This window comes from Oncorhynchus gorbuscha, linkage group LG01 (assembly GCF_021184085.1).
Source record: "Oncorhynchus gorbuscha isolate QuinsamMale2020 ecotype Even-year linkage group LG01, OgorEven_v1.0, whole genome shotgun sequence".
Taxonomy (NCBI): Eukaryota; Metazoa; Chordata; class Actinopteri; order Salmoniformes; family Salmonidae; genus Oncorhynchus; species Oncorhynchus gorbuscha.
Genome location: NC_060173.1, coordinates 33,798,884 through 33,823,228, shown reverse-complemented (window position 1 = coordinate 33,823,228; position 24,345 = coordinate 33,798,884). Strand labels below are relative to the sequence as shown.

Here is a 24,345-nt window from a genome sequence, read left to right as displayed (position 1 = left end):
CAGAGAGTCCTTTATATTCCTTTTGATTGAGAGCTTTAAGTTCCTTGGTGTCCACATCAACAACAAAATAGAATGGTCCAAACACACCAAGACAGTCGTGAAGAGGGCACGACAAAACCTATTCCCCCTCAGGAAACTAAAAAGATTTGCCATGGGTGCTCAGATCCTCAAAAGGTTCTACAGCTGCAACATCGAGAGCATCCGGACCGGTTGCATCATTGTCTGTTACGGCAATTGCTCGACCTCCAACCGCAAGGCACTACAGAGGGTAGTGCGTACAGCCCAGTACATCACTGGGGCTAAGCTGCCTTCCATCCAGGACCTCTACACCAGGCGGTGTCAGAGGAAGGCCCTAAAAATTGTCAAAGACCCCAGCCACCCCAGTCATAGACTGTTCTCTCTACTACAGCATGGCAAGCGGTACCGGAGTGCCAAGTCTAGGTCCAAAAGGCTTCTCAACAGTTTTTACCCCCAAGCCATAAGTCTCCTGAACAGGTAATCAAATGGCTACCTGGGCTATTTGCATTGTGTGCCCCCACCAACCCCCCTATTACGCTGCTGCTGCTCTCTGTTTATCATATATGCATAGTCACTTTATCTATACATTCATGTACATACTACCTCAATTGGCATCACCCACCGCCCGCCAACCCCTCTTTTATACTACTGCTACTCTCTGTTCATCATATATGCATCGTCATGTACATACTACCTCAATCAGCCTGACTAACCGGTGTCTGTATGTAGCTTTGCTACTTTTATAGCCTCGCTACTGTATAAGCCTCACTACTTTTATTTTTCACTGACTTTTTATTTCTTTACTTACCAATTGTTCACCTAAACCTTTTTTGCACTATTTGTTGGAGCCTGTAAGTAAGCATTTCACTGTAACGTCTACACCTGTTGTATTCAGCGTGCGTGACAAATAAACTTTGATTTGATTTGACTCCAAGCTGACTGTCATTTAACTTTTACTGAGGATTGGCTTCAGTCTGGCCACTCTACCATAAAGGCCTGATTGGTGGAGTGCTGCAGGTATGGTTCTCCTTCCGGAAGGTTCTCCCATCTCCACAGAGGAACTCTGGTCCTCTGTCAGAGTAACCATTGGGTTCTTGGTCACCTCCCTCACCAATGCCCTTCTCCCCTGATTGCTCAGTTTGGCCGGGCGACCAGCTTTAGGAAGAGTCTTGGCGGTTCCAAGCTTCTTCCATTTAAGAATTATGGAGGTCACTGTGTTCTTGGGGACAATGCTGCAGAAATGTTTTGGTTACCTTCCCCAGATCTGTGCCTCGTCACAGTCCTGTCTCCGAGCTCTATGGACAATTACTTTGACCTCATGGCTTGGTTTTTGCTTTGACATGCACTGTCAACTGTGGGATCTTATATAGAAAGGTGTGTGCCTTTCCAAATCATGTCCAGTCAGTTGAATTTACCACAGGTGGACTCTAATCAAGTTGTAGAAACATCTCAAGAATGATCAATGGAAACAGGATGCACCTGAGCTCAATTTTGAGTCTCATAGCAAAGTGTCTGAATACTTGTGTAAATACATTATTTGTTTTTCTTGTATGTACACATTTGCAAACATTTCTTAAAAACCTGTTTTCTCTTTGGCATTGAGGTATTGTGTGTAGATTGGTAAGGGAAAAACATATTTAATACATTTTAGAATAAGGCTGTAACATAACAAAATGTGGAAAAAGTCAAGGGGTCTGAATACTTTCCGAATGTACTGTATGTACATATAGTTAGGGATAAAGTGACTAGGCAACGTGATAGATAATAAACAATAACAGCAGTGTGATGAGTCAAAAGAGCTTAGTGCAAAAGGGTCAATGCAGATATTTCAGGTAGCTATATTTCAGGTAGCTATTGGTTAACTATTTAACTAACTATTAGTCTTATAGCTTGGGGGTAGAAGTCTACCTATAACTTGGGGGTAGAAGATGTTCAGTGTCCTGTTGGTTCCAGACTTGGTGCGTCGGTACCGCTTGCCGTGTCGTAGCAGAGAGAACAGTCTATGACTTGGGTGACTTGAGTCTTAGAACATGTTTAGGGCCTTCCTCTGACACCACCTGGTATAGAGTTCCTGGATGGTAGGTAGCTCGGCCCCAGTGATGTATTGGGCCGTACATACTACCTTCAGTAACGTCTACAACACAAGACTAAATCTTCATTGGAGTTGCTTACCAAGAAGAAAGGGAATGTTCCTGAGTGACCAAGTTACAGTTTCGACTTAAATCTGCTTGAAAATCTATGGCAAGATTAGAAAATTGTTGTCCAGCCATGATCCTCAACAGCTTGACAGACATTGAAGAATTTCCAAAGAATAAATGGGCAAATATTGCACAATACAGAGCCTTACCGAAGAAGACTCACAGCTGTAATCGCTGCCATAGGTCTTTCTAACATGTTTTGACTCTGGGGGGTGAATACGCATCTAATAAAGATATATTATACTGAACCCAAACCGGCTGTGCCCCATCGTGTGCATAAATGTATTTTGTCCCCCTACACCAAACGCGATCACGACACGCAGGTTAAAATATCAAAACAAACTCTGAACCAATGACATTAATTTGGGGACAGGTCAAAAAGCATTAAGCATGTATGGCAATTTAACTAGTTAGCTTACACTTGCTAGCTAATTTGTCCTATTTAGCTAGCTTGCTGTTACTAGCTAATTTGTCCTGGGATATAAACATTGAGTTGTTCTTTTACCTGAAATGCACAAGGTCTTCTACTCCGACAATTAATCCACACATAAAACGGCCAACCGAATCGTATCTCTCCTCCTTCCAGGCTTTTTCATCTTTGAACTTATATGGTGATTGGCATCTACACTTTTACCACGACAACTGGCAAAACATTTAGTCTTTCATTCACCCACATGGGTATAACCAATGAGGAGATGGCACGTGGGTACCTGCTTCTATAAACCAATAAGGAGATGGGAGAGGCAGGACTTGCAGCGCGATCTGCGTCAGAAATAGGAATGACTTTTATTTTAGCCCTTGGCAACGCAGACGCTCGTTGGCGCGCACGAGCAGTGTGGGTGCAATAATCGAATAACATGGATTTCTACATTTATTTTGCAACGCTTGCGCATGCGACGCATCCGGTCTGGTCAGCATGTTTGTGTTTCATTTTTCATTAATCATAAAAATCTACCACGTACATTACAGAGTTTATGTTGGAGATCGTTGACTAAAAATGACAATTAAATCCCACTTTGTAACACAATAAAATGTGAATAAATCCAGTACTTATGATAGGCACAGTATAGAGGGAGCATAGAACATGCAGGCTTTGATTTAGTTGACTATACTATGATCAGCACACAAGACAAAGATCATAATGGGTGATTTTGCATATACTTGGAAAGTAGAATCAGTTAAATAGGAACCAGTTGGAGCCCAATCAGTAGCGTCTTTGATAGTCTGGGAGAGAAGAGAACATGATTTGCAATGCATGCATTAAGAGTAGGCTATAGGCTAAACACTAAAGTATTTCATTTCATAGAATTCAGATGGCAACCAAGGCTGGTTTTCTAGGTCACCACATAGTCTCCTGTGTCTGGTTCTGAACAACTCCTCTCAACCATTCATTAATTTCTCTGATTCCTATTATACAGTCCCCCTGCATTAGTAAAGTTGTAAACAGTATAATCGTAATCTTTTTGCATTGTCTATCAAAGCAAATGTCAGCATGAAATATTTACCCAGGCAATTACGTATGGTAAGCATTTTATTTCAGCTTTCTCAGGGGGTCCTACTAACCATACACAGCTAAGACAACAATAACAACTCTGCCCTGCATTATAATAGTCAGATCTGTGGATAGAGCATGTAATCCCTCAAGTGTTGGGTATTTCAATGAGGACTCTAATTTGTTCCTGAAGAGCCCTGTAATGGTTTATCTTTTGTGGATGGATTTTTGAAGAAGGCAGAGTTCCCATGTTAAACCCACAGTGCATCCTAAACAGCCAGGACAATCTTTACAAAGATTATCAGCCCCCTATGTACTCTCAGAATCACCTTCCGGAAAGCCTACCGGACTGGTCCTCTCACACCATGGGATAGCCAGTAGTCCCCTATACACTGAACATAAATATAAACGCAACATGCAACCGTTTCAAAGATTTGACTGAGTTACAGTTCATATAAGGAAATCAGTCAAATTAAATAAATTCATTAGGTCCTAATCTATGGATTTCACATGACTGAGAATACAGACAAGCATCTGTTGGTCAAATAACAAAAAAAAGTAGGGGCGTGGATCAGAAAACCAGTCAGTATCTGGTAAGACCACCATATGTCTCATGCAGCGCGAAACATCTCCTTTGCATAGAGTTGATCAGCCTGTTGATTGTGGCCCGTGGAATGTTGTCCCACTCCTCTTCAATGGCTGTGCGAAGTTGCTGGATATTGTCAGGAACTGGAACACGGTGTCGTACACGTCGATGCAGAGCATCCTAAACATGCTCAATGGGTGACATGTCTGGTGAGTATGAAGGCCATGGAAGAACTAGGACATTGTCAGGTTCCAGGAATTGTGTACAGATCCTTGTGACATGGGTCCGTGCATTATCATGCTGAAACATGAGGTGATGGCGGCGGATTAATGGCATGACAATGGGCCTCAGGATCTCGTCACGGTATCTCTGTGCATTCAAATTTCCATAAAATGTAATTGTGTTCATTGTCCGTAGCATATGATTGCCCATACCATAACTCCACCGCCAGCATGGGGCACTGCTCATAACGTTGACATCAGAAAACCACACAACGCCATACACACTGTCCACCATCTACACAGTATTATTGAAACCAGGATTCATCCGTGAAGAGCACACTTCTCCAGTGTGCTATTGAGCATTGAAGTTGAGCATTTGCCCACTGAAGTCAGTTATTAAGCCGAACTGCAGTTAGGTCAAGATCCTGGTGAGGACGACAAGCAAGAAAATGAGCTTCCCTGAGATGGTTTCTGACAGTTTGTGGAGAAATTCTTCGGTTGTGCAAACCAACAGTTTTCCAGGTGGCTGGTCTCAGATGATCCCGCAGGTGGTGTTCTGCTGTTGTGAGGCTGGTTGGACATACTGCCAAATTCTCTAAAATGACGTTGAAGGCGGCTTATGGTAGATAAATTAACATTAAATGATCTGGTAACAGCTCTGGTGGACATTCTTGCAGTCAGCATACCAATTGCAAGCTCCCTCAAAGCATGAGACATCTGTGGCATTGAGTTGTGTGACAAAGCTGCACATTTTAGAGTGGCTTTTATTGTCCCCAGCACAAGGTGTATCTGTGTAATGATCATGCCGTTTAATAATCAGCTTCTTGATATGCCACACCTGTCAGTTGAATGGATTGTCGTGGCATAGGAGATAGGCAAACAATAGAGAAACGAATAGAGAAAAGGACTTGATTTTAAGTTTTCCTCAATCCATCTGCATTCACAATCTTATGAAACTTTCTTCATGACAACACACTAGAGGTTTTAGTACGCCTGGTTTAGACCCTGACTGATTTGTTTTGACAGAGAGATTTGGCCCCAGTGCCCGGAAAAAGTCCTGGCTGCAAGGAGGAGGGGAGGCTGAGTGCCAGCTCTCTCACTCAGTTAGGCCAGCACAGCTCACACCTCACAAAATTGACCAAACATCAATGGAATAGTTTCCCCGGATGTTGAATATGAACTAGGTTATTTTTCTAGTCAGACTGACCAAAAATGACTCCTAAGATCTATTGATATGATTGTCATAACTCACACAAGGAATATGCCTAGACATTGGCGTTGTGAATGTCACGATGCTGGCGTCGGCATGCAGCACATTAGATACTTTCTCCCTTAAAAGGGGGAAGCAGTCTGCCATACTGCTCTCCTCTTTCAGGTTGATGAGTTCTAGTTCCTTCCCCCACATTACAGTAGGGTATTAATGCAATAGAATCAGCCATGATAGTGATCGCAGGCTACAGACAGAGACAGCTACTTTACATTTCATCAGCCAGCTAGGTGCTTCTGCTGGCTCCACATCTGTTATGGATATTTACCACAGATGGGAAATGGAATACCATTTCAAATATATTCATTACTAAGAGCTGGTTTATTTAGGCAGTTTGCTGCGTAGGTTTCAAAGACAGAGGTGATTAAATATTCTCATCCACATATTACAATAATCTATCAATGAGCTGAGCTCACAGAGCTTCTGATATCCTCCTAACAAAGTAGGCATTTCATCCAGTCAGCAGTGATGAAATGATCAGCTACTGACCATGGGTCAGAAGTTCCTGTGGTAAGACTAAAGTGTAGATTCACACACAGAGTGCAGAAGGTTTTATTGCACCTGAAAAACAGGGCTATGTTCAAGAACACAAGGTTTACTAAGAAAATAAATACAGAACCATACGAAACCAGTCGTCGACAGCTGTACAGTACCAGGCTCCGCCTCACAGGGAAACATGGGGGGTTGGTAACCAAGGACACACTGAAACGGAGTAAAACAGAAGGATTAAGGAATGAGTGAGTTCTGAGCGTATTCGGCCCAGGCCATATACCGACTCCAGTCATGTGGAGAGGCAGAACATTGTTGGCGGAGGTACTTCCCTATTTCTTGTTTCAGGCATTCTGTCTGCCCGTTGGTCTGGGGATGGTACCCAGAGGAGAGGCTGAGGGCGACCCCCAGTCGGTCACAGAATGCTCGCCACCCCCGGGAGACAAACTGTGGCCTGCGGTCGGAGACTATGTCCTCCGGAATCCTATACAGACAGCACACCTGCTGGAACATACACTCAGACAATTCCATGTCGTTAAGGAAAATTAGGAAGAGGAACCAGATGACACATTTTTGAAAAACGGTCAACTATGACAAGGATGGTTGTGTTGCTAGAGGATTCAGGAAGGTCTGTGATGAAGTCAACAGCTATATGGGACCAGGGTCTGTGAGGATTTGGCAAAGGTTGAAGCTTACCGGAAGGTAGATGACGAGGGCTTTTGGTTTGGGCGCAGACTGGATATGAGAGTACGTAATCCCTTACGTCGGATGCCAGTGAGGACCACCAAAATGTACGGGCTAGAAGTTCAGTGGTTCGTGTAATGCCCTGACCCCAAGGACGTGTGACACCATTGCATCGGTTGGGGTCTAACAGCTGCTGGTACGTAACTCCTCCCAGCCGGTGTCTCAGGAGCAGCTGGGTTCTTGCATGGCAGAGTGAACCTCCCACTGTACCAGTTCCATAATGCAAGAGGAAAGAAGAATGGGTGCAGGGTCTGATTTACTGGTCGAAAGGTCAAACTGGTGGGGGAGAGCATCACAGCATTTACGTTTTTCTTTCCAGGGATGTAAGTAACATGAAAATGGAAGCGTGTGAACGAGAGCCCAGCGGGCTTGTCTGGAGTTTAACCTCTTGGCCCCTCTGATATAATCCAGATTACGATAATCTGGGATGTTGTGTGCCCTCCAACCAGTGGTGCCACTCCTCAAGGGCCAGCTTGATCGCGAGGAGTTTTATTCCCCCACATTTTATTGCCTCTCAGCGGGGAATAACTTCCTGGAGAAGAAGGCACAGGGATGTGATTTGGGATGTGTTCCCACCCGCTGAGAGAGTATGGCTCCTACTTTGGAGGTGCAAGTTGTTACAATTGTGCAGCAGTAGTTGGAGAAGCAAACTATGCTATTATCTGAGGATAGCGCCAAATTCAAATAAATTACCCAGAAATCACACATTAAACAAAGAGAGCCAAAAGCATATTTCGAAAGCAAACCTATTATCTGTAAACAGGCGCGACGCAAAACGCAGAAATAAAAATAGAATTCATGCCTTACCTTTGACGAACTTCTTCTGTTGGCACTCCAATATGTCCCATAAACATCACAAATGGTCCTTTTGTTCGATTAATTCCGTCGATATATATCCAAAATGTCCATTTATTTGGCGTGTTGGATCCAGAAAAACACCTTGCGCAACGTGACTACAAAATATCTCAAAAGTTACCTGTAAGCATTGTCCAAACATTTTAAACTACTTTTGTAATACAAATTTAGGTATTTTTTTACGTAATTAATCGATAAAATTTAAGACTGGATATATTGTGTTCAATAACAGAGGAAAACAAAGTGGAACGTGCTTTCAGGTCACACGCCTCTAACAAAAAGTACACTTCCCTCGAGCCTCATTACTTCTTTATTTCTCAAAGAGAAAACCTCAACCAATTTCTAAAGACTGTTGACATCCAGTGGAAGCGATAGGAACTGCAGGAAAGTAGATTAGAAATCTGGATTCCCCGGCCTCCTGGGTGGCGCAGTGGTTAAGGGCGCTGTACGGCTTCCGGGTTGGATGCGCGCTGTGTTAAGAAGCAGTGCGGTTGTGTATCGGAGGACGCATGATAGTAGCTACAATTGGATACCACGAAATTGGGGAGAAAAAGGGGTAAAAAAATTCCCAATGAAAACCCATTGAAAAGAGAGTGACCTCTCTGAACAGTTTGTCCAAAAGAGTTATGTTATACTCACAGACATGATTCAAACAGGTTTAGAAACTTCAGAGTGTTTTCTACAAATCTACTAATAATATGCATATCTTAGCTTCTGGGTCTGAGTAGCAGGTTATTTACTTTGGACACGCTTTTCATCCGGCCGTGAAAATACTGCCTCCTGTCACAAAGAAGTTACTGGTGGTGGGTTTGCGCCAGTTACTGACGGTGTTGACTTTGTTCTCATCCATGCTGACCCCTCCAGGTGTCAGTACGAAACGGAGGAAGTTTACCAAGGTTGCTTTGAAGGTGCTCTTTTCAGTCTTCACATAAAGGTTATGGTCAAGGAGCTGTTGAAGAACCTTTTGCACGTGTTCCTTCAGGGAGTAAATCAGGATGTCATCAATGTAGACGATGAGAAAGAGGTTGATCATATCCCGGAAAACCTTGTTCATAAAGGATTGGAAGACAGCAGGGGCTTTAGTAAGGCATGACCAGGTATTCGTAGTGCCCTCGTGCAGTGATAAAGGCAGTCTTCCATTTGCCGCCTTCACGTATACGGTCAAGGTTATAGGCACTTCACAGGTCGAGTTTTGTATAGATGCTGGTGTGGCCCACTTGCTCAAGGGTCACTGGAATCAGAGGAAGAGGGAAACGGTTCTTGACCATGACGTCATTTGGGGAATGGTAATCAATACGTGGATGGAGACCACCATCCTTTTTTCCAACGAAGAAGTTGGACACAGCCGGGGAAGAGGAAGGAAACCGTTTGAGCGATTCATCAATGTAGTTCTCCATTGCTTCATTTTCCGGGATAGATGGGGGGTAAACACAGCCCTTCGGTGGGGACGCTCCAGGGAGTAAGTCAATAGCACAGTCCCCTGGGTGATGTGGTGGGAGAGTGGAGTCCTTGATTTTGCTGTACTGGGTGTATTCAGATGGTATACTGTGTGGCACTGCAGAGTCCTCAATGGTGGTGGCTCTGCAGGGTACGCTGAGACAACTGTAGAAGCAGGTAGAAGACCAGGACAGTAGTTGACCTTGTCGCCACGAGATGGCAGGGTCATGACAACAAAGCCAGGGGTGTCCGAGGATGAGTGGCTGTTTAGGGGATGAGAGTTCCATGGTTTCGGTGTGGAAGACTCCAATCTGGAGGGTGGAGCTCTGTGTCAAGTGCATAATGAAACCGTGCCCAATGGCTGTCCGTCCAGGGTGTTAATCCTTAAGGGAGGGGTGACATGTGTTAGATCAATGTCAGACTCTTGTACTAGCTGGTGATCGATAAAATTACCTGGTGCTCCTAAATCTATCAAGCCCTCTATGTACTTAGTAACCCCCTTCACGGTTATCAATACTGGGACGGAGAATTGCTTCTGGGATATGTTTAGAAATAAGGACACTCCTACCTGCATGGCAATGGAGGGACCCTTATCTCTCTGTGGGAACGAACAGGGCAATGGCTGAGTAGATGATCTTTCCCTCCACAGTATAGGCAGAGCCCTTCTTGGATCCGCCTTTGATGTTCGATACACGGGAGAGGAGCATGGTCCAACTGCATGTGCTCTGAAAGACTCGGACGGGATCATGGAAAGAGAAGGTTTGGTGTTCCTGGGTGGCAGAGATCTTCAGCGGTCGGCGATGAGGTGGTCGATGGAGATGGACAGACGAATGTATGGATTTAAATCCTGAAGGTCACACCTCTACAGGCCAGCTCCGCCTGACGTTCCCTGTTGAGCCCTCATCGGTAGACGGTAAGTAAAGCAGCCTCACTACATCCACTCCCTGCAGCCATGGTGTGGAACTCGAGGGCATACTCAGCAGCTGAATTGCGTCCTTGTTGAAGTTCTATGATGAGGTCTCCTATAGGACGACCGGAAGGAGAGTGACCGAGTCATTCCAGGGTGTGAAAATGGGTCTCGGATCCGAGTTCTGTGCTGTTGGCAGTCTATATGGCGGGGGCCATATAGATCCAGGGTTTTGCCTGTGGGTAGAGACAGCAAAATCCACCATGCTCTTGTGGGTGGCAAAGTTAGTGGGGTTGTGCTCAATGTATTTGCTGCATTGCATCAGAAATCCCTGACATTTCCCAGGTGAACCGTCATATTTTCCAGGCATGGATATGAATGAAGGAGGGCTATGGGTTACGATACCTAGCATCGGAGGAGTAGGGATAGGATGCCGGAGTAGATGGCAGATTTCCTCCATACGCTCCTCTTGCTGGGTTAGGCGTCGCTGTAGCTCCGCTGAATCCATTCCGTTTTTAGGTGAGGTATACTGTAATGAATACTCAGGGAGAAAAAGGTATAGATTCACACGCAGAGAGCAGCAGGTGTTTATTGTGAATTCGCAGAAGGCAGGAATCGTGGTCACAGGCAGGCAATAGTCATACACACTTAGGCAAACAGGTAGGTGAATCAAAACTAGGACTGAAGGCTTTAACTGGTTCTCACAAACGAGCTAGGAAAAGGCTTAGTAGAGTCAAAACGAACAATACCTTACAAAGGCACAAACAGAATGAACTGAACTAAGTAAGGAGCTGATGAGACCAGGTGAGAAACTAACAGGTGAAATGAATTAACAAAAATGAAAGACAGGGTTACGTTCATTAACAAAAAGAAACAGAACACAAGGTTGACTAAGAAAATAAATACAGAACCTTACAAAGACAGTGTCGTAAGACAGCTTGATGAATCTTACACTCCCAAAAACCTGCAATTCAGAATGTCCCCATCTCTGATCAATAGTTTAATAAGATTTTGAAATAACATATTTACATGAACTAATGTAATGAACCATTAACTACGCTAAGCTGGGCATAGGGAGTAGACATTGAAATGGGCAAAGAGATGTGACCACTCCAGGCCCCTCGGTTACCTCATCACACAGACTGGCTGGCTGCAGAGTTCCCATTCACTAACGAAACTATAGAGGGTCATCTCAACAGCAACGATGATGTGCTGCAGTGGAATGGAAGTAGTCTCCAGAGGATAATGTGATGATATCTCCCTCTCTGTTGAAATTCCTAAATTGCGTTGTCAGTTAGTTACTATGGCTCCGATACTGGCGCTCTGCAGCTTTGCTCGGAAGTGCTTCTGCAGCTCCTTATCTTCCTCAGCTGTGGTATCTTTAGATCTGTGGGCTGGTTGTGAAATAACTGTAGGACTGTGTCAACACTGCTCCCCTGGCCTCCTAGCCTGATGGCCAATGCGTCAGGCCCAGGGTCCATAGCATGTGTCTGCGTCCCCGATCTTCCATTTAAGCCCCACTTGACAGATGACACATCCTCCCCGTCACACATCACATCATACCCGTCACACATCACATCATCCCTGTCACACATCACCTCCTCCACTTCCCACATCACATCTGCTCCTTAACACATCCCATCTGAACCTGCTTTACTAGAGCAGAGTACTGCAGGGGCCAACACAGGCCAAAGGACACATCTGGGAGCATGTGACCCAGGCTGTCCAGATGGTGTCCAGTTTGTGTGTGACGCAGGTGGCAATTGCTTGTGTTTACAGGTGTGTGTGTGTATAGATGATGGGCATAGCAAGGGGGACCATAGCTATTTATATCAGTCAACACTTTTCCAGTCAACACTACCACAGTGGAATTCAGGAAGCCTTGACCCCTCCCGTGCTGCTCGAATTGCAAACCTGATAGACATAGCACCTGTTTAACTAGTAGGACTACAAGCACCGCTATTTATGAGTCCCACATGTTTATATCTAGAACTATCCTTTGACTGACTTTGCAATACAGTGATATACAGTACACCAGGGTTTACAACAGGAACTGGAGGATATGCAGGATATGACTGATCCTGAGTATTGGGAATTATACCTCTTTTACGTCAGACCCCTCTATGCAAAATAATTTCCGTAAAGATAACATTGCATAATGCATAATGGGATAAACATTGCATAATGGGAAAGATAACATTGCAGCAGTTTATCCTGCTCTGAACTTGTCATAGCTATACTCTTTTAATGTTGAGTTAATGTGTCTAGATTACCTCAAGACTTTGCTCTGCCTTGAATAAACTCCTGTCATTCAACCACTTCTCCAGCTCCCTGTAACAGTACAATGGGAAAATGATGTTTCCGTAAACAATTCCATGAAGAACTCCATGGTGGCTCCCTGGCACAGTGGCACGTCACTGTATGATGCAGCTGAGCCTCCCTATAAGCACTCATCCCTATTGGATTGCTGCTATGGGCCTTGGTTTTATTTTTATCTCAGCCTTGTGAATGAATCAGTTCTCACATGCTTTGGTTTCTCCCAGGATAGGACTATAGCAGTAACTGGGCAGGGGAAGAAAGGCCAGTAGGGTGACTCTGACAGTAACTAGGAAGGCCCAGCTTGGTCTCTAAGACTAGACGTAACATAGTAAATGTAAATCTGGGAAATTAAAATTAGTGTGATATGTTTGGTATGGTTGCATACGACAGAAGGTTTCATAAAGATGCACTATGCAGAAATCATCCCGCCATTTCCTGGTTGCAATTTTTCAACTAAATTCCGTTTGTGACAAAACAAGCAAATATAATGTAATAATATATAATATATGCCATTTAGCAGACGCTTTTATCCAAAGCGACTTACAGTCATGTGTGCAAATTCTAATGGGTGGTCCCGGGATCAACCCACTATACAAGCGCCAACCAACTGAGCTACAGAAGGACCACAGAGAATCTTTGAACCATTTAAACCGCTGTGAAATTTAATTCCCATAACCAAAATGATTGTATTTTCAGCTGTTTGAAGCTGCTGTTCAAAACTGAAAGTAAAAGACGCTAAATCTAAACTTAAGCAAGAGAAGCATAGAAATAGCACATATAGAATCAAATCAAATCAAATGTATTTATATAGCCCGTCGTACATCAGCAAGTGCTGTACAGAAACCCAGCCTAAAACCCCAAACAGCAAGCAATGCAGGTGTAGAAGCACGTGTAGAACAGATCTACCGTTGCTTAGACTTGCTTTCAATGAGAATGACAGATCTATAGCTCCCATTTATATATGCATTTGGTCACAGCTTTAAGTCAATAACAGAAGGTGGTGCTAATTAGCAACTTTGCAAATCATTACTACTTTTTAGCTACTTTGCAACGACTTAGTATGTTAGCTAACCCGTCGCCTCACCAAAATTCTCTGAGATCATGTTGGAAGGCCAGTAGAGTGACTTCGGCAGTACCTAGGCAGGCCAGTAGAGTGACTCTGGCAGTAACTAGGCAGGCCAGTAGAGTGACTCTGGCAGTAACTAGGAAGGCCAGTAGAGTGACTCTGGCAGTTGCTAGGAAGGCCAGTAGAGTGACTCTGGCAGTAACTAGGCAGGCCAGTAGAGTGACTCTGGCAGTAACTAGGAAGGCCAGTAGAGTGACTCTGGCAGTTGCTAGGCAGGCCAGTAGAGTGACTCTGGCAGTAACTAGGCAGGCCAGTAGAGTGACTCTGGCAGTAACTAGGAAGGCCAGTAGAGTGACTCTGGCAGTAACTAGGCAGGCCAGTAGAGTGACTTCGGCAGTACCTAGGCAGGCCAGTAGAGTAACTCTGGCAGTAACTAGGCAGGCCAGTAGAGTGACTCTGGCAGTAACTAGGAAGGCCAGTAGAGTGACTCTGGCAGTAACTAGGCAGGCCAGTAGAGTGACTCTGGCAGTAACTAGGAAGGCCAGTAGAGTGACTCTGGCAGTAACTAGGAAGGCCAGTAGAGTGACTCTGGCAGTAACTAGGAAGGCCAGTAGAGTGACTCTGGCAGTAACTAGGCAGGCCAGTAGAGTGACTCTGGCAGTAACTAGGAAGGCCAGTAGAGTGACTCTGGCAGTAACTAGGAAGGCCAGTAGAGTGACTCTGGCAGTAACTAGGAAGGCCAGTAGAGTGACTCTGGCAGTAACTAGGCAGGCCAGTAGAGTGACTCTGATGGTGACTGGGAAAATCCAGTTAGTTTAATGGGTTTAATGAGCGATTAGTGTTTTTTGTTTCCGTTCTATAATTGTCAAAAATATATCCCCTTTTCAATTTTTTTGTTTTTGTATTTCTTTGTATTTTTTTTAACATAAATGCAAATATTCCAATGCCAAAAATAGTGCACATTAAATTGCCAAAATATTCCAATGTCTCTTTCAGATCCATATTGGGTAGACATCAATAGAAAAATAGGAAATTTCTATGAAAGAAAAAACATATTTTTTGTGTATCACTTTTAAAAGTAATTTTATAATTTAATATTTTTTAAATTCCTTAGTCATCATCTCATCTCTGATCAGGCAGTAGCAGCCAGCCAGCTAGACAAAGTTATCTCTGTGCTCCCCATATTGTCTTTAGTGTTACTAGTATGCCTCTAGAGCTGTCTGACTAAATAATTTTACTAGTTCTTCAAAGTAGATAAGGCATACATTCACGAATAGTCTCTATCCCTCTCTTTCCTCATTGTGTTGTCTACATTCCTCTCACATGCGGTCTGTGTGTATCTAACCTAACATACTGACCAGACCCTCTCGCGAAGGTTGATATTGTCCACCGACGCGATCAGGACACGCAGGTTGAAATATCAAAACGAACTCTGAACTAACTATATTCATTTGGGGACAGATCGAAAAGCATTAAACATTCATGGCAATTTAGCTAGCTAGCTTTTTGTTGCTAGATAATTTGTCCTGGGTTGTTATTTTACCAGAAATGCACAAGATACTGTACGCCAACAATTAATACACAGATAAAAGGGTCAACCGAGTTCATTGCTAGTAATCTCTCTTTCAGGATTCTTCTTCTTCTTTGGACTTTATATGGCAGTTGGCAACCAACTTCAAGGTGCATTACCACCACCAACTGGACTGGAGTGTGAACCTCAGTTCATCTTTCAATCACCCATGTGGGTATATGCTCCTAAATACAAATGCAGCGTGTCAAGCGTCAGAAATAGAATCAAGTTCTATTTTAGCGCCTGGCTATGCAGACGCGCGCGAGCAGTGTGGGTGAAATGATTGAATAACATGTATGTGTAAATCTATTTTGCAATGCCAGAACGGTGTGGTGAGCTTGTAATGTAGCAGGCTAAAAGGTTTATCCATCTCTGTCCGAGCTGGATAGAACAAGCTCAATGGATTATGGTCATTGTATTGCATTACCACGTTTCTAGGTTGAATATTTGCTTAATGAAATCTACAACTTCCTTTAGCCCAGCGTCTCACATAGTTCTTGACATGATTTATCTAGTGAATTATTTGATTTCTCTCTAGAGAAATGACACTCTGGGCGCACAAAAAAACAGAACTAAATGGAATTTAAGTCAATGCACCGACGTCTGTCAATTAGTTGTTTAATAACCACAACAACAACAACTTATTCGGATAATCGCTCAGTTCTAATCAATTGCATTGACCGGACCGTCAAAACCATTACTAGTACATTACATTACATTACATTTAAGTCATTTAGCAGACGCTCTTATCCAGAGCGACTTACAAATTGGTGCATTCACCTTATGACATCCAGTGGAACAACCACTTTACAATAGTGCATCTAAATATTTTAAGGGGGGAGGGGGTGAGAAGGATTACTTTATCCTATCCTAGGTATTCCTTAAAGAGGTGGGGTTTCAGGTGTCTCCGGAAGGTGGTGATTGACTCCGCTAGTACTCATGCAGAAGATAGGCTGGTGATGAATTGGAAGGAAAGCATCTTTTGGATAACTTGTAGCCTAGTAGAAAATGTAGACCTGCTCACTTACCACCTCAGCAATGAACCATGACATCATCTGCATAGAGAGGAAGGAGAATGAATGTCTCTTTTTGTTCCGTCTGGAAAGTGAAGTGTGTGAATGTTTTTCACTTCTGTTTTAGTTTCCGCTAAGATATATTATTTTCCCTACATTGTGTCAAAAGGAGACATGCCAAATATGTTATTCCAACCTGAATGGGAAACTAACTCGCAGCACTTTTCCACAACCTTGAAGTTTGCTACAGTAGCAGAAAGGTTTGCTCCAACCTGATTGTATCTGAATGAAAAGGGAGTCAAAAAGAAACCGCAGAAATCCTTTATTCAGATGTATCATATGTGTTTGCTATGGTCCGTGGTATCTTGACCAGAGCAAATTATATGGTGTTTTCTGTGAAAGAGATGAGACAATACAGTATATTCAAACCATACTGGAGAGAGAAGTACAGAGTTGCAATCTCTATGCTGTCAGAGCGGACCTCCTTCTCTTATTCCCATAAAGTTCAACTGTTGGTGTGCCTCAGCAAAACTCCGACTGATACATGTGGGCCAGTAGTGTAGTGTAGGTCTCTACTTCTGCCTGTCACACAACAGAAGGATTAGAGGAGCAGCAGCTGCTCATTGGTCAGATGGACTTGACTCCAATTTGCTTCTCACAAAGAAGGCTAATGATGCTTGCCGCTGTCTCCCCTGCTGATGTGGCCCTCACCATGGCCCTGTCTGTAGCACGCAACAGTCCACACAAAGGACAGGGGCACTTGGCAGGAGCTACAGTTACAGTGTAGCCAAGCAGACCGTCACAACTCTCTGACGCTTCTCTTTTTTGGCTCTTTAGAATTTCAAATCAAATCAAATGCTATTGGTCACATACACATGGTTAGCAGATATTAATGTGAGTGCACAAAATGCTTGTGCTTCTAGTTCCAACCGTGCAGTAAATATCTAACAAATAATCTAACAATTTCACAAACACTACCTTCCTTATACACACAAGTGTAAAGGAATGAATAAGAATGTACATATAAATATATGGATGAGCAATGGCCATGTAGCATAGGCAAGATGCAGTAGATGGTATAGAATACAGTATATACATATGAGATGAGTAATGTAGGGTATGTAAACATATAAAGTGGCATTGTTTAAAGTGACTAGTGAGTGATACATTTATTGCATCAATTTTTTATTATATCTTTAATGTGCTTGCCAAGACCATGAGTGGACATTCAATGATTTATATATAAACTAGATGAATACCTGGGGCACTGTTTTGAAGCAACCTCACCCCATCGTGACACTCCCTCACCGTTGTAAAATATATTATTTTTGAAGCTATTGAAATTAATTTATTAATGTCTACATTTTGTTTTTGCCATCTTTATTATATTGCAGATACCTTAATGTATACTTTAACATTATATTAGATGATTTAAACATAAAAATGTAGCATTCAAAAATATATCAAAACATTTTCCTTAAAGTAACATTTTCTGAAAGTATGTTACTGTTCCCACTACAACAACAAAATACATAAATGCATGTATTTTTGGCCTTTCAGCTAATTGAAAAACTGTAGAATTTCATTCATTCATTCATTCATGGAGGACTGCTTCTTCTAGGGAGTGCCAATATTCCCATCCGGTGGCTTCAAAGCCTCTCATTGGTGTCACGTGTGCTCCCTCTCCACCTTCTAGGTCACCAGGCTGCTCCTTATGGCGCACACCTGTTGCCATTAAGTGCACCTGCGTGTCATCAGATTCACCTGGACTCCATCACTGTCCTGATTACCTTCCCTATATATGTCACTCCCTTCAGTTCCTTCCCAAGGCGTCATTGTTTCTGTTTCATGTCTGTGTGCTGTTCGAGTTTCTTGTTTTGCATTATGTTCCGTTTATTTATTAAAACACTCCCTGAACTCGCTTCCTGACTCTCAGCGCACATTGTTACAATTGGCCAATACATAGCATCAGCAATTTAGGGTTTACATACAGTACAGCTTTTGTGGACACAAACTACCTTGTATGCCCACAGCTTGTCAATATGATATATGAAATCATCATGAAAAAACCCACAAAGCAGCTGTTTAAGAGCATTATAAAAGTAAAGTGAACCACTGAAATTGAGAGTATGGCAAAGGGCAAGACCTCTACGGTCACAGAATGTAATGTGAACAGTATCCCAATTATGTCTAGGCCTACACAGCAGCACACTAGAGTGGTCTCCATTACAGCTCCGTAGCCACAAGGGCCAGCCCTTTAAATACTACCAATACTCTAGGAGATTGAGTTACACTTGACGTCGGCCAGTCAATATAAAAAATGAGTAAAGTTATTTTTGGTTTATATTCAAGATTCCCAGTCAATAATGTACCTGATGCCAGTCTAAGGCCCAAGCATCTGTCTATGTGGAACAGGTGAATGGCAGTCAGAGGCAGAATACAGATTCAGAGACTAAGCTCAATCAAGAGGGAAATATAAAATGGGGTTATTTTACTGCACACCTGTGATCATGCACTTGAGATTCCCACAGGGGAATCTTTTGCTTGAATCTCAAAGAACGTTTATTTTGGAATAGGACTGACACCATGACTATAACTACAGCGAATTAAGTTATGAGGTTCTTTTCTGCATGTGGCATTTGTCATCGTCTTTATGTTAAACTGCGGTCATTAAAGCTGTGAAGAGGTTTTGTTTACAAGTGGTACTGAATAACAGATGATCAAAATGTATCAAATGTCAGAAAGCCCCTCAGGTTAAGAATGTCTCACCACCACCTGGGAGCCGCAGAGCACCTCATTGACTATACAAGGAATTCATCAGGAGCATCTGGATGAGACAGGATACATGTTTTACTCCAGGTATCAACACTGTGGAAGGTGTCCTGTCTCCTGTTTTTAATTTATGTCTATTTTACTACCCAACTAAATCACTCAACTGTAAAAATGCAAAAATATGTATGCATTTTCAAAACTCCAACCCAGCTATATTTCTCTCTAACCCCTTGTAGAATCGTAATTTTAAAAACTGGTCGATTAAAAAAATAGACCATTGTGTCTATTGCTCACTTTGAGGACAATACAGTGCCATTAACACGACCCGCTACCAAAACCTGTGGGCTCTCCTTCACTGCAGCCAATGTGAGTAAAACATTTAAAGTGTTAACCCTCGCAAGAATGCCGGCCCAGACGGCATCCCTAGCCTCGTCCTCAGAGCATGCACAGACCAGCTGGCTGGTGTGTTAACGGACAATCAATCCCTATCCCAGTCTGCTATTTCCACATGCTTCAAGAGGGCCACCATTGTTCCTGTTCCCAAGAAAGCTAAGGTAACTGAGCTAAACTACTACCGCCCAGTAGCACTCACTTCCGTCATCATGAAGTGCTTTGAAGGACTAGTCAAGGATCATATCACCTCCACCCTACCTGACACCCTAGACCCACTCCAATTACCTCCCCAATAGGTCCACAGACGATGCAATCGCAATCACACTGCACACTGCCCTAATCCATCTGGACAAGAGGAATACCTATTTAAGAATGCTATTCATTGATTACAGCTCAGCATTTAACACCATAGTACCCTCCAAACTAGTCATTAAGCTCGAGATCCTGGGTCTCGACACCGCCCTGGGGGTCCTGGACTTTCTGACGGGCCACCCCCAGGTGGTGAGAGTAGGAAACATCATCTCGACCCTGCTGATCCTCAACACTGGTGCCCCACAAGGGTGCGTTCTCAGCCCGCTCTTGTACTCCCTGTTCACCAATGTCCGTGTGGCCATGCACGCCTCCAACTCAATCAGCAAGTTTGCAGACGACACCACAGCTTGATTACCAACAATGACGAGACGGCCTACAGGGAGGAGGTGAGGGCCCTCTGAGTGTGCTGTCAGGGAAATAACCTCACACTCAACATCAACAAAACAAAGGAGATGATTGTGGACTTCAGGAAACAGCAGAGGTAGCACCACCCTATCCACATCGACGTGACAGTAGTGGAGAAGGTGGAAAGTTTTAAGTTTCTCCGCATACACATCACGGACAAACTGAAATGGTCCACCCACACAGACAGCATGGTGAATAAGGCGCAACAGTGCCTCTTCAACCTCAGGAGGCTGAAGAAATTTGGCTTGTCACCAAGGCTTGTCCAAAAACTTTTACAGATGTACAATCGAGAGCATCCTGTCGGGCTGTATCACCGCCTGGTACGGCAACTGCTCCGCCCACAACCGTAAGGCTTGTCCAAAGAGTAGTTAGGTCTGCACAACGCATCACCGGGGGCAAACTACCTGCCCTCCAGGACACCTACACCACCCGATGTCACAGTAAGGCCAAAAAGATCATCAAGGACAACAGCCACCCGAGCCACTGCACCCCGCTATCATCCAGAAGGTGAGGTCAGTACAGGTGCATCAAATCTGGGACCGAGATTATGAAAAACAGCTTCTATCTCAAGGCCAACAGACTGTTAAACAGCCATCACTAACATTGAGTGGCTGCTGCCAACATACTGACTCAATCTCTAGCCACTTTAATAATTAAATGCCGTTCTGCCATCGCTCATCCATATATATTTTTATGTACATATTCTTATTCATTCCTTTACACTTGTGTGTATAAGGTAGTTATTGTGAAATTCTTAGATTACTTGTTAGATATTACTGCACGGTCGGAACTAGAAGCATAAGCATTTCGCTACACTCTCATTAACATCTGCTAACCCTGTATACAACTCAATACAATTTGATTTGATTTGGTGTGACATGATCAAATCTCAATGCTTGGACAGTGCCTCAGGTGCACAGTGCCTCTGACCATCACTGCAATATGAGCTGATGTCTGATAGGGACATGCCTTTTCTTTGTCTTGGACTAGAACCCACAGCAACAAATGTTTCCAAGAAATAGTCTACTCTGGTTGCATTTATGCACCACTCAGGCAAACAACCAGCACTAATACGCATGGTGATAACACTTTTCGGAGCTTGAGGTTTTTTTTTGTCAGTAGTAGAAACCATCCAGTTAGCCTGACCTCACTCAGTACCTTATGCACACAGAAATGCATGCCTTCGGGAAGAGCTAATATATGGCTTAGTATTTTGTGAATCATTACCAAGTCATCTCTCTTTGTGTATTATATTTGTTTACCATTAGAAACAAAACCTGAATGCCCATACATGCTGAGTGATATTATGATATTAACATGTACTGAAAAGGTCAGAGCCCCATAGAGAGGAGAGTATTTGTCTCAACTCTGTTTGTCTCAGTATGTCAAATATGATCTGATGGGCCTGTTACGTGAACAGATGATGTGTTTTTGTTGGTCCAGGTAAAGTATGCTCTCTGCCCAGTTGAAAACAGACCGACATGGCTACAGGCTGTGGAATGAATCTACGTCCATCCAGTTATGCCCAACAAATACAAACATGGGGAGGTGCACTCAGCCTAAAGTAACTCCAATGTAGCTAGTAGCCTTATGGCTAAACCCTTTGTTAGACCTGAGACGTGTGCGTGAATGGAGTGTTTTTCCAAACCAATGTTCCATGATAAAGAGAAGAATCATGTGAGTTGTGTTGCACTGTCTGTACGCCAATGTGAATGAATGTTCTTTTGTTCATGTGTGCAGATCTCAGCTGAGCCCTGGGGTGGTTTGAGTGCATCGAGGCTGATTGGAGGCGGCTGTCCATCCTGGAAGGCTCGTTGTGAGGTGAAAGGTCATCAGTCCAAGCCCAGAGTCATCTGTAGCCCCAGAGGAGCTGCCCGGCTTCACTTTTACAACAGAGCACCAGTCTCCCATTCAGGGAGCCCAGACCTACAGGAAGAGAGGGAGAGGAAATATACACAGGGGAGAAGAAGACACTCTTCATGAATTCCCTAAAATCGTGAAAGACAAAACCGTATGAGTTGGCTGGCAGTCGTGAGGAGAGGAGCTATGTGGACAATAAGCATGGCCCAGCTCTGTGTCCCGGCATTCCTTCTCCTACTGGCCTACGCCTTTGTCCAAGCAGCTGCCACCGAGGACGATGTCACTCCACGACTCAGCTTCACTTACAGTAAGTGTCATCCATCGCCTTCCTTCCTGACTGTCCCGGACCTGCTGTTTTGACCCTCTCTCTCTCTCTCTCTCGCTCTTTCTCTTTCTCTCTCTCTCTACCGCACCTACTGTCTCAACCTATGAATGCTCGGCTATGAAAAGCAAACTGACATTTACTCCTGTGGTGCTGACCTGTTGCACCCTCTATAACCACTGTGATTATTATTTGACCCTGCTGGTCATCTATGAATGTTTGAGCATCTTGAAGAATGATACGGCCTTAATGGCCATGTACTCTTATAATCTCCACCCAGCACATCCCTCAGAGCCTGGCTCCTCTCTAGGTTTCTTCCTAGGTTCCAGGCTTTCTTTTTCCTAGCCACCGTGCTTCAACATACCGTATGCATTGCTTTCTCTCTGGGGTCTTAGACTGGGTTTCTGTATAAGCACTTTATGACAACTGCTGACGTGAAAAGGGTTTTATGTTTCTCCAGGACCAGTCGTAGTTCATAGTGTGAGAAACATAAGCATTCCTTGAGTGTTGGAGAAACAAAGCAAGAGAAAAAGAGAGGCCGGAGTGTTTACCCTCACTGGGTGCCCTCCCCACTGACCCGGGTGTGTAAGGGAGCCTCAGCCTGCTCCCCTCTCAGAACTGTTGTTCAACTATGAATGAGAGCAGGGAGTTGTGTGAGGTTGGGGTGGGGTGGAGGTGGCTGGGATGGTCCAGGTTGCTGAGAGGAGAGGAGAGCCCTGGAGGGGCCTGGGGCTCAGGCAAGGCTTTGAGGGATATTTGACATGCACAGTAATGCTTGGCAAGGTGTTGATAAACAGACGAATGGGAGCAAGGCTATTCCTCTCTAACCAGCTCTGTGGCCCTGTGGAGGAGCTTAGTGCGTTCTCCATGGGACACATCGAGTTAGAGCACAGCATTTACATAGCTGCCATTAGGGCTGGGAATTGTCAGGGACCCCCCTGATACAATATGTATTGCGATTCTCACAATTCTATGTGTATTGCGATTGGATACTGTGATTTTATTGCGATTTGATGTTCCAAACATATTGCTCACCATATGTCTGCTGCAGCGAGACAAGAGACAGAGCCATGAGAACGAGTTTTTATCAGTCATGGAAATAAAAGTGCTGAAAACAAATTGGCTCCCTGTTTAAAAAGAAGATGGAGAAGAAGTTATGAAGGAAAAATACTGGAGTTCTGGTCCAGGTGCAGCCAACTAACGCAAGAATAATATTGCAATACTGTCAAAACAAGACAATACGATATATTGTAAAAACATAAATAATATCCCGATATGTACAGTAACTGTATAGATTATTTCCCACCATCACTAACTGCTGTGCTCCCGGAAAGCCGCTGATATTTCAGGACAGTGCCTCACACACTATTAATGGTTTTCCTGTTGAAAGGGAGAGAAAACGTGTTCTGCACGGTATTAGTGATATGTTGTTACTCATTACAAGATGATGACTGATACTGTAACCTACTGGGAGAATTATGCTCCTGTCAGTGGTTTTACATTTTGCTTCAATGCTTTTGTGTTTCCGCTGATTAACTTATTCTATCATTGTAAGACATTTCAATACATTCCATAGCAGATTCCCTGTCAATGACAGTCCCATGAAGGAACATTCATGATGGCTTAGCAGTATGAAAAGATTCCAAACCATGCATTTGACTGGGTGTGTTGCTCTGTGTGTTACCCCACATCTAGAACTTAATGTCAGGAAAGCCAGCTAAATCCCAGAGCATGAATGGCAGCTCCATCAGGGTGGGTCTGTCAAGTCATAGCAGGTCAGAGGTAGTTACAACATGAACCAGGTCATTGCACTCGGTTTTACTCAGGACAATGTCACACACACACACAGTTTTCATCAACACGGGAGGTATTGCTCTTCTGCAGCCATCCTCTTATCTCGGCTAATGGTTTGTTTACACAGTTAACTTAAGTAGTAGCTGATCATTCGTTTGCAAGATAAACTTACACCATCCATATCCAAAAATGTCTTCAAAACAAGTCTTCTGTCAGCGCAGTGCATGTTGAACTAAGAAGTATAGGGATCAGGAGTTGTGACTTTGTGCTCTCATTATCTGATCTCAGTATGGCTCCTGATTGGT

At 43.7% G+C, this 24,345-nt stretch overlaps 1 protein-coding gene across 4 annotated transcripts in view; it reads left to right on the top strand.

Annotated features, from left to right (window-relative positions):
• Window positions 1–24,345, top strand: part of LOC124036366 (semaphorin-4B-like) — a 103,228-nt gene that overhangs the window by 28,318 nt on the left and 50,565 nt on the right. For 2 of the 4 annotated variants that reach the window (XM_046350878.1, XM_046350870.1), the window contains exons 2-3: window positions 9,957–10,220; window positions 21,805–22,231. In XM_046350878.1, the coding sequence (XP_046206834.1) occupies window positions 22,078–22,231 (154 nt within the window). In that variant the 5' untranslated portion in view covers window positions 9,957–10,220; window positions 21,805–22,077. The remainder of the gene's footprint in view (window positions 1–9,956; window positions 10,221–21,804; window positions 22,232–24,345) is intronic. The other 2 variants (XM_046350897.1, XM_046350888.1) reach the window with 1 other exon arrangement.